The 12906-nt window shown below is 33.6% G+C and overlaps 1 protein-coding gene across 5 annotated transcripts in view; it reads left to right on the forward strand.

Moving 5' to 3' along the window:
* Positions 1-12906, forward strand: part of PRKD1 (protein kinase D1) — a 504884-nt gene that overhangs the window by 475441 nt on the left and 16537 nt on the right. For all 5 annotated transcript variants that reach the window (XM_074235395.1, XM_074235396.1, XM_074235399.1 and 2 more), the window contains 3 exons: positions 288-449; positions 1040-1138; positions 3265-3532. In XM_074235395.1, coding sequence (XP_074091496.1) covers positions 288-449; positions 1040-1138; positions 3265-3532 — 529 coding nt within the window. The remainder of the gene's footprint in view (positions 1-287; positions 450-1039; positions 1139-3264; positions 3533-12906) is intronic.

The following is a 12906-nucleotide window of genomic DNA, read 5'->3' on the forward strand; positions in this document are numbered from 1 at the left end:
AAGTCACACAGAGTGGGACATAATTGTAAGGGAAATTTTAGCTTATTATGAAGGAAGATGATGCCATTCTCCAGATAGAAGAACTAAAGATATGTTTTTTATAGAGTTGTAAAAATCAAAACAATGTGAGGCAACATATGTAGAATTTGAAAGTGCTGGGAAATCTTAGCTGTAGATTCCTCCATAGCTTTAAGCATGAACAGTTTTATTTAATCAGAGAGTCTGCCAAAGAGTATTTTTAAAAAAAAAAACTCATTTTCTTCAAGTGCTTTATTTATCTTTAATAGAACCTTCATCACCCTGGTGTTGTAAATTTGGAGTGTATGTTTGAGACGCCTGAAAGAGTGTTTGTTGTTATGGAAAAACTCCATGGAGACATGCTGGAGATGATCTTGTCAAGTGAAAAGGGCAGGTTGCCAGAGCACATAACGAAGTTTTTAATTAGCCAGGTAAGGAATCAATTAGAGATCTAGAAAAATAATATTTAATATCAAATGTTATTCTTGTTTATATTTTTTCTTGTCTTATTTTTCAGACTCTTCCATCAAAGTCTACAATATAAAATAAATGTGAATTGTTTATTCCTTTATATATTATAAAATTATCAAGGAGCTTCAGGCTTTGAACTAGCTACCTAGAAATTATTATACTTGGAAGTTACATGTTTTAGATACTAGTAGAAATCTAAAGTGGGAAAAGGAGAAATTCTAGTTCTCCCTAGATGGAATGAATATGTCTGTCCCACTCTCCAGTTTTGATAATCAGACAAAAACCACATTATCATTTTTCTGTCATAGACTCTAAATGAATATTATATGTGCCCTTATGTATATTATGTACAATATATTATTTATTACATTCATATATATGCATATAACTTTAATATCTCATTATACTATTCAGATTATGAAAAAGAGAGGTCTGGTCTGGATTTCTGTAATGTACTATGAGTCCTAGCTTAATATTTCAGCGTAATTCACATATGGGTAAAAAAAATACTAAGAAATGGAAATCTCTTGTGGGGTTTTTTTCTTAACAGATACTTGTTGCTTTGAGGCATCTTCATTTTAAGAATATAGTTCACTGTGATCTCAAACCAGAAAATGTGTTGTTAGCATCAGCTGATCCTTTCCCACAGGTGAGTATGAGATATTTCTTAATGAAATATCAGACCCTTCCTACTATTCATATTATGTCCATCACATTTGTCAAACTATTTACTTCATTCCAATTTTCTCAGCCACATTTGATTCCATTCATTGACATAGTCATTCCAGCACCTAAGCTTAAAACCTAACCACTTAAAAATGACTGTTGATTATTACTTAATATTACTTTTATGATATTCTTTCTGAGTTTGAAAACATCATTACCTTAATATAACTACTGCCAACCAGTCTTGCGTTACTTCAGTTCAGTTCAAAAAGCACATATTGATCATCTCCTATGTTACCAAGACTTGTTCTTGATATGCTCAAAACACAAAAGAGATCTTTCCTCCCATTTCAGACCTTAAATTCTACTGAGTTGTTACAGCAGGTTTTACAGATAAGCAAATATGAGACATAAACAAAAGACAAAGTTAATTTAAGGGCACTAACAAGTGAGGGAATCACAAAAGGCTTCTTGCAGTAAAGGAAAGTTATCCCTGGGGCTAAACTTAAAAGGGTTGCAAGAGATGAAGGTAAGGAGAGGAAAGATATTATTCTAAGAATGAGGGAAAAGAAGGGTTTATGCAAAGGTATAGTATAACAAAATGGAACTTCTTTGACTGGAATATGAAGTGTGTGAAAGAGATGAAGCCTCGAAGAACAAACCTGACCTAGACTACAAAGATTTCAGAAAAAAGGGTTTATAATGCTATTTTTAGCAGCAATGGGGAGCCATTGTAACCTTTTTTTTCTTCAGCAGGAGAGTAGATTAGACAAACCTATGCTTTCAGAAGATCAATTTGGCAGCAACCAAAAATTAAAATGTTAGACTGAAATATGTGTGTGTATGTGTGGGTATACATACATATGTGTGTGTGTGTGTGTTTAGAAATGGTCACATGTTCTTAGTCCTCTCAAATTTGTTAACTAGGAAACCAGTCAGCAAATACTGTATCTAATATGTGCCAGAACTAGGGTTACAAAGAAAAGAGAGTCTGCTCACAAAAGGAGTTCATAGTCTAATGGAGGAAACAACATGAAATTATATACAAAGTAGATTTATATAGGATAAATAGGAGATATACCCACTTGGAGGAAAGGTACTAAAATTAAGGAGAATATAAAAGATTTCTTGTAAAAGATTGTAATTTAGCTAACATATGAAGGAAGCCAGGAAATGGAGATGAGGAAAGATTGAATTCTAGGCAAGGAATGTAGTTAGTGAAAATGCCCAGAGCTGGAAAACAGTATCTTATGTGAGGAATAAGAAAGAGGTCAGTGTCACTGTATTCTAGAATGCAGAGATGAAGTAAGGTGTAAGAAGACTAGAAAGAAAGGAAGGATTCAAATTATAAAGGTTTTTGAATTTATCCTGGATGTATTAAGGACTCTTGGATTTTTTTGTTTGTTTTTAACATAGGATGACATGATTAGACTTGTGTTTCAAATTAGTTTGATAGCTGAATAGAGGATGAACTGGAATGGGGAGAAACTTGGCAAACCATAGCAGGCTATTACAGTATTTCAGCCATGAGGAAATAAGAGCCAACACCAGTATAGTAGTAGTGTCATAAGAGAAATGTTAATATATATTTATGAGAGAAGTTACAGAGGTAAAACCAATAGGAGTTAGAAACATATTGAATATGGTCGCAGGAAGGGAGGCAAGAGAGAAAGCAAAGAATTGAGGAGGATACCTAGATTATGAATACAGGGGATTGGAAGGATGGTGGTACCTTTGACAGTTGGAGAAAAGTTTTCAAGAAACATGCAGAGTTTAAAATATCTACAGATCATTGTGTTTTAAATTCCCAATAGTTTTGGGAGATATGAGCCTGCAGGTTAGGGGAGAGATTGTCTGGATAACTAGATCTTTACATCTTTGTCTTAGAGATGTTAATTTAATCCATAGGAACTGATGCAATCACCAAATGAAATAGTATGGAAAGGGGGGGGGAAGTATAATAAACTTTAGGTGCCCTATGAGAATTAAAAATAGCATGTTAAGTTTTTCAGTGTTGGGTCTTGAATATTAGATTAAAAGCTTAACTTTAAGGAACTAGAATAATGATATTTGTGCATTTAATTTTATTCCATATCTTTATTGCAACAGGTGAAACTTTGTGACTTTGGTTTTGCTCGAATTATTGGAGAGAAATCCTTCAGGAGGTCAGTGGTAGGCACACCAGCTTACCTTGCTCCGGAAGTTCTTAGGAACAAACGCTACAATCGTTCTTTAGACATGTGGTCTGTTGGGGTTATCATCTATGTAAGCCTTAGTGGTACATTTCCATTTAATGAAGATGAAGATATACACGATCAAATTCAGAATGCGGCTTTCATGTATCCACCAAATCCCTGGAAAGAAATTTCTCCTGAAGGTAACCTTTGTTTTCACTAAAATCTACTCACACCCAAGTAAAGTTCTCACACTACAGCATCACTAGGTAAAATATTGATTATATTTTATTTAATTATATTATATTATTTGATTACATTTTATTTCACTTTAATATGAAAAATTCAACTACATTATGAAACTGATTAGACCATTCCTCTTACTTCTGATCCTAGATACCTGAATTTGCTGCCCCACTGACTTGCCACATAACCACTAAGGAAACTCATGTTTCTATATAGCTTATAAGTTACAGTAAGATGTAAATTAACAAGAAAGCAACTAACTAGATTCTCAACTCAATGAAGATATTTTTTGAGAATGTGAGGTGTAAGATAGAGGCATATAGCTCTTGAGACACTTGATATTTTTTATCAATTTAAATTTTTTTATAAATTAATTTTTTCAAATACATGCAAAGATTTTTTTCAACATTCATTTTTTTTAGTTAAGATTTTGAGTTTCACAGAAAATATTTTTAAAACAACTTTTCATTCTTGAATGGTTGGATATATCTCTACATATATATGGATGCATATTAATATGTCTGTATGGTCATATATGCATATATAAGTACAAAAATTCCTTAGTATGAGAGAAAAATCAAAGAATTACAAACTAATAGGTTTGTATGTATAAAGACAAATATTTATATACATATACGTATATATTCAAAATTAGGATTGTATGTATATGTATATATATACACATTGTACATGTATACACACATGTTCATGAATTACAAAACTGTTTGGTGATATATTTATTATGTATAGGTGCTTTTGTGTTGCATATGTTTATGTGTATATATACATGAAAACATGTGATTTTGTAACCCTTAGATATAGCCTTAAGAATTACCAAAAAATTCACCCACGACAGAGTTGTTGGTGTTGGAAAAAAGACTCAGGCACATTTATTATTTTATTGTTGTTGTTGTTGTTGTTGTTGTTGTTGTTGTTGTTGTTGTTATTATTATTATTAGTGCGTGCAGGGCAAATGGGGCTGGGTGGCCTGCCTGGGGCCGCATAGCAGGATGATCGTTGGGTGTCTGAGGCCGGATTTGGACCTGGGTGCTCCTGGCTCAAGGGCCAGTGCTCTGTCTGCCACCCAGCCGCCCCTACTATTATTACTATTTTATTTTATTTTAGGTATTTTTTTTCCTTTTTTTTTTTTTTTTTTTGGTTTTTACAGGACAGTGGGGTTTGGGTGGCTTGTATGTCACATGGCTAGATGATTGTTGGATGTACAGGGCCAGATGTGGGATCAGGTGCTCATGGCTCCAGGGCTGGTGCTCCATCCATTGCGCCACCTGGCCATACCTACAATTATTACTATTATTTTTTTATTTTAATTTTTTTCTCTCCCCTTTACTTTATCACTCAAGCAAGTCTATATTTATGGGGGAGGGGATATTTCATTTACTCTTAAACAAGAATATTAATGTAAAAAATATTTGTACAAAATGAGAAATATTAAATAAAAAAAAGAATTACCAAAAAATATAGTGTATGTGTATATACATATATTTGTATATATAAACACATACATCTATCCAAAAAATACAAAATGTCTGTGTGTGCATGTATATATAATGTGTATTTATGTATATATAAATATTAAAGGAATTCATATACATATAAAAATAGGCACACATATATACATATATATATACATTCATTTGTATTTTGTTCATATATACAGAGGATACACCGATGTTTAATACCTATTATTAGCTGAAAAGATTCAAGGCACAGCAATATTTTGAATAATAGGATTCATGATTTATACTCTTTATACTAAGTCACATAGGAGATAATAGGACTGTAGATATTGTGATAGAGGAGTAAAAAAGACCAAGTTCAAGCCCTGCTTTGTTATACATATTAGCTGCACAAACATGAGATAGTCATCAAATATATCAATGTATCCAGGAACTCGATAAGATTTTATACTTGACGTAAGTTCTTCATCTGCATTGGTAGAGGGACTTTTTATAATGGTAGCTCCTTCCATAAATGAACTCACAAATTTACATTCCACCTCATGTCTCAGTACAAAGTCATAAAATATGTTGTTAGTCTCTGGAAACTTTTTCAACAGTGAAGGTTAAAACAAGTTTCCTGATTCAATTCAAGCTATCTTCAGATATAATTGAAGTTTTAATACAATGATGTCCTTAAGTAGCCCCAAGATAGTTTCTAATTTCCAACTTAAAGCCCAGACCCAATCATTTTTCAAAACATAGACTATCCATCCAAAAAACAATTCATTTGCCTTGAAACAGTAGTTGATGCTGTGTTAATTTATATTTCTAAAAAAAAAAATGAAAAAAAGTCTTGATTTGTGCCGGCAACTCCCATTGACAAAATGTTTAAGAATCTATTGCTACCAGTTGGATCCCTGAAAATGGTTCATAACTTGGCATATTTTCTCCAGTAAATTTTCTCCTATTTTCCAGAAGTCCTCAAAAAAAAACCATGTTCTTTAAATTATACAAATATTAAGGTGACTATTTTTAATGCCAACTCTCTTTTTTTTTGCCTTTGAGGTGTGGTTGGAAATGCTTTATTTAATGGGAAAAGAGAGATATTCTAGTTAATGGATCTTATTCCTATCCAGCAGTTTTGTTTGGATTGCTTTTCACTACTTCAGCTAACTCCCAGAGATAGCAATCTGTAGAGTATCATTAAAAGCAGTGTTGTAGAAATGGAAAAAAGTACCCACTGACAGTATTTTGAGTTCATGTTATTTTCACAGCTATTAAATATCACAAATGACTATTTCCTGTGCTTTGAGGTTACTTTTAGTAACATCATCATCTTATAACTAATTTTAAAATGCATCCAAATGACATATTTACTGATGGAAACATTGGAGAGAACATTATACGGAAGGGAAGGAGGGGAAAGGTAGAATAAAAGTTTACAGGTGAGAATTGGTGAGGCAACTCCATAACCTATATTTATTTAATTACATGATGCATTAATAATATTAATATAGTGATATATATATATATATATATATATATATATATATATATATATATATATATATATATCTGAGATTCTAGTTGACTTAGTTGAAAAAATATAACTGAGATTCTTAGGATATTAAACCAGATGATGTAAAGACAAACTCACTACAAAACATTTTGAGTTGATACCTGCCAGAAGAGTTTAACCATTCCTCTTCTTTCCTACCTTTGCTTCTCCTCCATTCCCTTCTTTCCCCCCCTCCTTTCCCCCCCTCTTCTTTTTCCCTCTTTTCTTCTCTTTCTCTCTTTTTTTAACTCTCTTTTTCCTTCTCTCTTACTTTCTCTCTGCCTCTCTCTACTTCATTATATTTTTTGAAATCATATCTTACCTGGTGGCTAGTACAGCTCAAAATGAAATGTTAAGTGATGTTAAACAAATAGTGTCATCACATTGAGAATAATGGTAAGTCAAGCACTTGTTTCCTCCTCCAGCTATATGGAGAAATGCAGATAATCCTTTGGGTCAAAATTTGCTTAAAGCAAAATACTCTGGCCAAAAGCAAATGTGAAAATGAAATAAGCCAGGGAAGGTCAGGCTCAAGAAATAGATCTAGTTGGCCAAATATGAGGGTAATTAATTAGTGCCAAAGATGCAAACAGAATTATCTTCAGAAGACATAAGATTAACTGATTAACTACATCAACTAGGAGAGGGATAGATACTAAGAGTTAGCCTAGGAGACACTGGACTGCCAAACCAAAGTCCAGAGCAAGTTAAAATAGTAAAGCAGATTTATTGGTAGGAGTAACAGCACAAAAATATTTCAGCTGCAATAAGGGCTTCCAGACATCCTTATATGAGCAACCCTAATGAAATGCTTATCCTTTTTGGTGTGATATCTTGGTTTGTAACTTGTTCAGAGACCTGGAACCAAATGTAAAAAACTACCCGAGGACTAGTATACTGTTAGATAATCGAGAGTTGATAATATAATCTTAGGTAATGGAGATTTTCTTCTCCTACAGAAACTTATCTATAATGGGTTTAGATTTTTAATACCATCTGGTGTGTGTGTGTGTGTGTGTGTGTGTGTGTGTGTGTGTGTGTGTGTGTGTTAGGAAGAATAGAAAATGAGAAGAAAGGAATATGGATTCGGGCTTGTAGTATGTATTATACTGAAAAGGAGGATCTTTCTTTGGTAAGCATCTACCAAATGAAATACATGAAATATATCAAGTGATAATGGTCTCATTTTCTTTTTGCATTATAATTTTTGTGACCCTACAGGAAATATTTTGTACCCTCCCTCTGAATCTCTCTTTATGAACCTAAGAATTAAAATAAAATTGATCTTAGACTAATTGAGACACTTGCTATTTTTTTAAGAATGTTTCTATTTAATTCAAGGATCAATAAAATATATTTATTTGAGAAAAATATTTTAAACTACGATACAAAGATCACCAGCAAATATATATGTGTATATATCTATATGTCAAATGTACAAAATTACATGACAGAGACAGATAGATCATTGATACATCCATATATACTTTAACGATATATAGTGGGTGATAGAAAGAATAATAGAAAGAGGCCTATGATAGAAAATAACTAGGTGATAGATTGATAGAATATGCATGTGTATATGTCTAGTAAATGAAACAGAAAAAAATGCTCGTTCCATTGTTACCTTTCTGTGACATGTTACGCTTTCTTTTTACAGTATACTATCATTTTGCTTCTATTAGAGTTTAGTTAGCGTCACCTTTAAATTTAATAGCTCCTGTTCCTGTCATAAATAACACATTGAAAAGCACACACAGCCCCAAAGTTTACATATAAATAACCAAATAAATTTTTTTAATTGACTTGTACTTGAACTTCTGGATAGACTTGTTTTAATGCTAAAACGTTCTATAAATAAAATCATGGCCCATCTGAATGACAGGGTTCTTTTTCAGTCTGTGTGTGTGTGTGTATGTGTGTGTGTGTGTGTGTGTGTGTGTGAGAGAGAGAGAGAGAGAGAGAGAGAGAGAGAGAGAGAGAGAGAGGGGAAGGCTGTTCATAAGGGGTTGATGATAGATAGATAGATAGATAGATAGATAGATAGATAGATAGATAGATAGATAGATATAGTTTGACAAAACCAATATAATCCATCATTTTTATTATTCTCACAGCTATTGCTAAGAATAGAACCATAATGAATTTATGATGTACAAAATCTTATTAGTTTTTCAGAAGCAACTTTCCTTCCATTATCACACTCTATTAAGAATATTTTATTAAAAAGAGAAGCAATATCTTAATTCATTCACAATGTAATTTAATTTTGTATTGAACCAGCAGTTTTTAATGTTTTTTGTGACCTAGACCACTTTTGAAGTCTGGTGAAAACTATGGACTCCTCAGAATAATGAAATAATGTTTTTAAATATACAAAATAAAATACATAAAATTATAAGGAAAACAAATAATAATGAAATTGTTCAGTTATGTCTGACTCTCCATTACTCCATTTGAGATTTTCTTAGCAAATATATTGGAGTAGTATACCATTTCCTTCTCCAAATCATTTTTCAGATAAGGAAACTGGGAAAAACAGTGCCCAGAATCCTACAGCTAGTAAGTGATTAAGGTGAGAATTGAACTTCAAGATGAATCTTTCTGATTCCAGGCCTGTTACTGTATCCACTGTGCCAATATAGTAGGAGTGGGAAGGGTTATGGACCCTTAGTTAATTACCCATGTTTTAGGACAAGCATTCTTGTCTCTACCTCTATAGATAGTCATCATCCTTTCTCCTTTTCAATTTATCAGTTGGTCAACAAACATAAATTAATAACCTGGTACAAATAATTTTTGAGATAATATGAAAATAGAGGGAAATGTCCATCTGTTTGATCATTGTTCTCTTTTGTATTGAAATACAGATATTCAGAGAGGAATATATACATATATATATAGTATATATTTTAAACATTTAATATTTAGCTTTGCTTTTGGAGATGTAGTGGTAACTATGTATTCTCAGCCACCAGAGAATAGACTAACTGATCTGTTCTGTGAAACAGTTAGGAATTCCCAAATTACCTGTACTATATAAATCATAAATCATATGATGATGATTTAAAATGTTAAGAAGTGGGTTGGCTAGGTGGTACAGTGGGTAGAGCACCAGCCCTGGAGTCAGGAGTTCCTGAGTTCAAATCCAGGCTCATTCACTTAATAATTACCTAGCTGTGTGGCCTTGGGCAAGCCACTTAACCCCATTTGCCTTGCCAAAAAAAAAAAACCACCTTAAAAAATTGTCAAGAAGTCAGCAAGCTTTTATTTTGTCCTTCCTCTGTAAGAGGCACTGTGCTAAGTGCTAGGAATACAAATATAAGTCAAACAGAAAAAAACAATCTTTGCTCTCAAGGAACTCCCACTCTAATAGGGAGAGGTAACACCTGAAAGGAAGCTCAGAAGCAGGGAAAAGGAGTTAGAAAATTCTGCTGGGTCATGTTTGAAGAAACAAGTCCATAGACTCAGGCGTAGAGCTCAAAAAAGAATAAATATGATTGATGTGGTCACTTTCCTTAAAATGGAGGTTCCATGAGGAAGCTAGCTGACCATTCAGAGTAAGGGGCAGCAGTGGTAGAGCCACCCTTCTGCAGTGAGAAAGCTGTTGGATCATAGTAGACAGGGAATCAGAATCCAAAGTGGAATGAAGGACTGAAGGGAGAAAGTTAATGAAGGCAAAGAGGAGAAAAGAAACTGAGTTAACTTTTACATAATTTACTTACAGTCAAGGTTAATTTTGTTAAGAATCGCACATTGCCTTTTAGAAGTTAGATTTTAAAATGTTAGCTTTTGAAAACTTGACAAATAATTCTTCCCTTTCTCAACCTAAGTCCTATTCAAAGTTCTCTTCTAAGTTGTTTTATTTATTTTTTTCTTCTCACTCAATCCTTCACTCCTTGCAGTTTGACTTCCAACTTCTTCATTTACCTAAAATGTCTATTGACAAACACAACAGAAATTTCTAGTTGCCAGATATGATGTTCTTTTCTTAGCAATCTTTCTTGATCTCTTTGCTCCATTTTTCCAATGTTGACTTGCCCCTATTTCCTGCTTAATCTCTCTTCTCTTGTTTTATGATATTCTTTTCTGGTTGTCTTCCTACCTTTTTGGCCACTCATTTTCTGTTGCTATCTCATTATCCATATCCTAACTAGTGATTTGCCAAAAGGTTTTATCCTAGACGTTCACTTTCTCTTCTACGCTGTTTCGTGATTTCATAAACTCTCATGGGTTTAATGATAATTTTCATGCAGATGTCTCTCTTATCTGTACATACAACCCCAATCTTTCTCTTGAGTTTCAAAGATAAATTACCGTTGCTTTCCAGAGAAAATAGAAACTCTTCAGTTTGATTTTTTTTAAAAGACCTATCACAACCTTACCCAACTTGTCTATTCAGACTAATTAGGCATCACTCTATTTCCTGCACTCTGCAGGAATCCAACCTGTACTTCTTTCTATTTCCCACACGTAGCACTTTATCTTCCATCTTGATGCCTTTTTCATTGACCTTTTCTACCTCATAGGATCCCTCTCTTCCTTCTAGAACCACATTCGTCACAAAGCCTTTACTAGCCCAGTCACCCAGTTAATCTCTCTCTCTCTTCCTAAATTCCTTGAATTTATGATTATTTGGTATATGTTTCCATAATGAATATAGTTATTCTATACATACTTCTTCATGTACGTATTGTCTCCCTCAGTAGAATGTAACTGCCTTCAGGACAGGGACTCTTTCTTATTTTGTACTTGTAGCCCTGCTACATCTTTGATTAGCTGTTCCCCCCACCCCACCCCAGATTAAGGTGATTAGCAATCCTTAAAATTGGAAAAGTGACATATGGCAGCTTCAGGGATTCGAAATTTTCCTTCTTTCTCTTATCATATAGGAAAGGTCCCACCTCTGAATTACGTTAAAGTTGTTCCCTCTTTTCAAAAATTTTGGAATATTAATTGGAGAGAAGCAAGATACTGTCTTCTATCTATTTCTAGATATCTGCTTTGGGTTCTTTGGTCTCTGCAGCAGGTTGAGAGGAATGAGATTGTGAGATTGAACTATTTCTCAAATTTCTCAATATTAGCCAACAATAGAAATATTATGGCTCTTATGTTGAGGATATATCATTCTATGATATTAGAATTCTTAGCAGTCAAGATCCCAGGGAAAGAGCTAGAGATATTGGCTAGAGGGAAGAGATACGAAATGACGATGACCAGAGAAACATAAACTATATATACATATCAGAAAGGAAAAAAAAAATTATGTATGTATATATATATATATATGTATATGGGCATTGACATTTATTTTAGAAACATTTATATATAAAAATGACTATTAAAATATTAGAGGGAGGGGTGGCTAGGTGGTGCAGTAGATAGAGCACCAGCCTTGGAGTCGGGAGTACCTGAGTTCAAATCTGGATTCAGACACTTAATATTTGCTTCATTTTGTTAACTGCTGAATAAATTACTATGTGTCTCATATCTTTCTTTTCATTTTCAAACTTAAGCTTTCCACCAAGCCAGGCCTAATATACAACCTGAAAGATGTTGATTGTGCTGCATTCTATTGTACATTAACCTTTTGGGGGAGGGCCTTGGGGAAGTCAACCCCATTGCCTTGTAAAAATCAAATATTTACACACACATACACACATACATACATACATACATATAGATATATTTATGTGTATATAGAGAGATCATTAGCCTATGGTAAGATTAGGAATAGGTACTGGACCATTGATACATAGAGAGCCTGCCAGATGAGGAGGCTCCTCCCAATACAGGTCTCTTCAAGCCTTAGAGAGTTGCCTAGAGTCCTGAGAGGTTAAGTGTTATGGTCATTTTCATGCCAGTCCTGCCAGAGCCAGACCTTGAACCCAGGCATTCCTGGTCAACCTTCTATATATTATGAGACTTTTTCTTCTTCTATCTGCAATGCTTAGCACAGGACATAGAACAAAGTAGGTGATTAATAAATGTTTATTGACTGATAAAAATAATTAATAATAATAATCCCTATCCCCTGCTCACTGGAAATTGGGAAATTAATGTTGGGGTTTTTGAATTTTGTTTTGTTTTGTTTTTTTCCTATCAAAGGAGAACCAGGACAATCCAGAGCATAGGGGTATAACTGGAGGTCAGAACAAAAGAAAAGAGATCCTTTCCAAACCAGTACATAGGGTAAGACTGAAGAAATTAGCCTGATCAGAGCAACTTACTTAGGTCTTATAGATGAGGTCAGGAACCCTGAATTAGGTCTAGAAGAAAAGATGGAATATGATCTGAGCAATGAAAAAAGGAA

The sequence above is a fragment of the Macrotis lagotis genome, chromosome 4 (genome assembly GCF_037893015.1).
Source record: "Macrotis lagotis isolate mMagLag1 chromosome 4, bilby.v1.9.chrom.fasta, whole genome shotgun sequence".
Taxonomy (NCBI): Eukaryota; Metazoa; Chordata; class Mammalia; order Peramelemorphia; family Peramelidae; genus Macrotis; species Macrotis lagotis.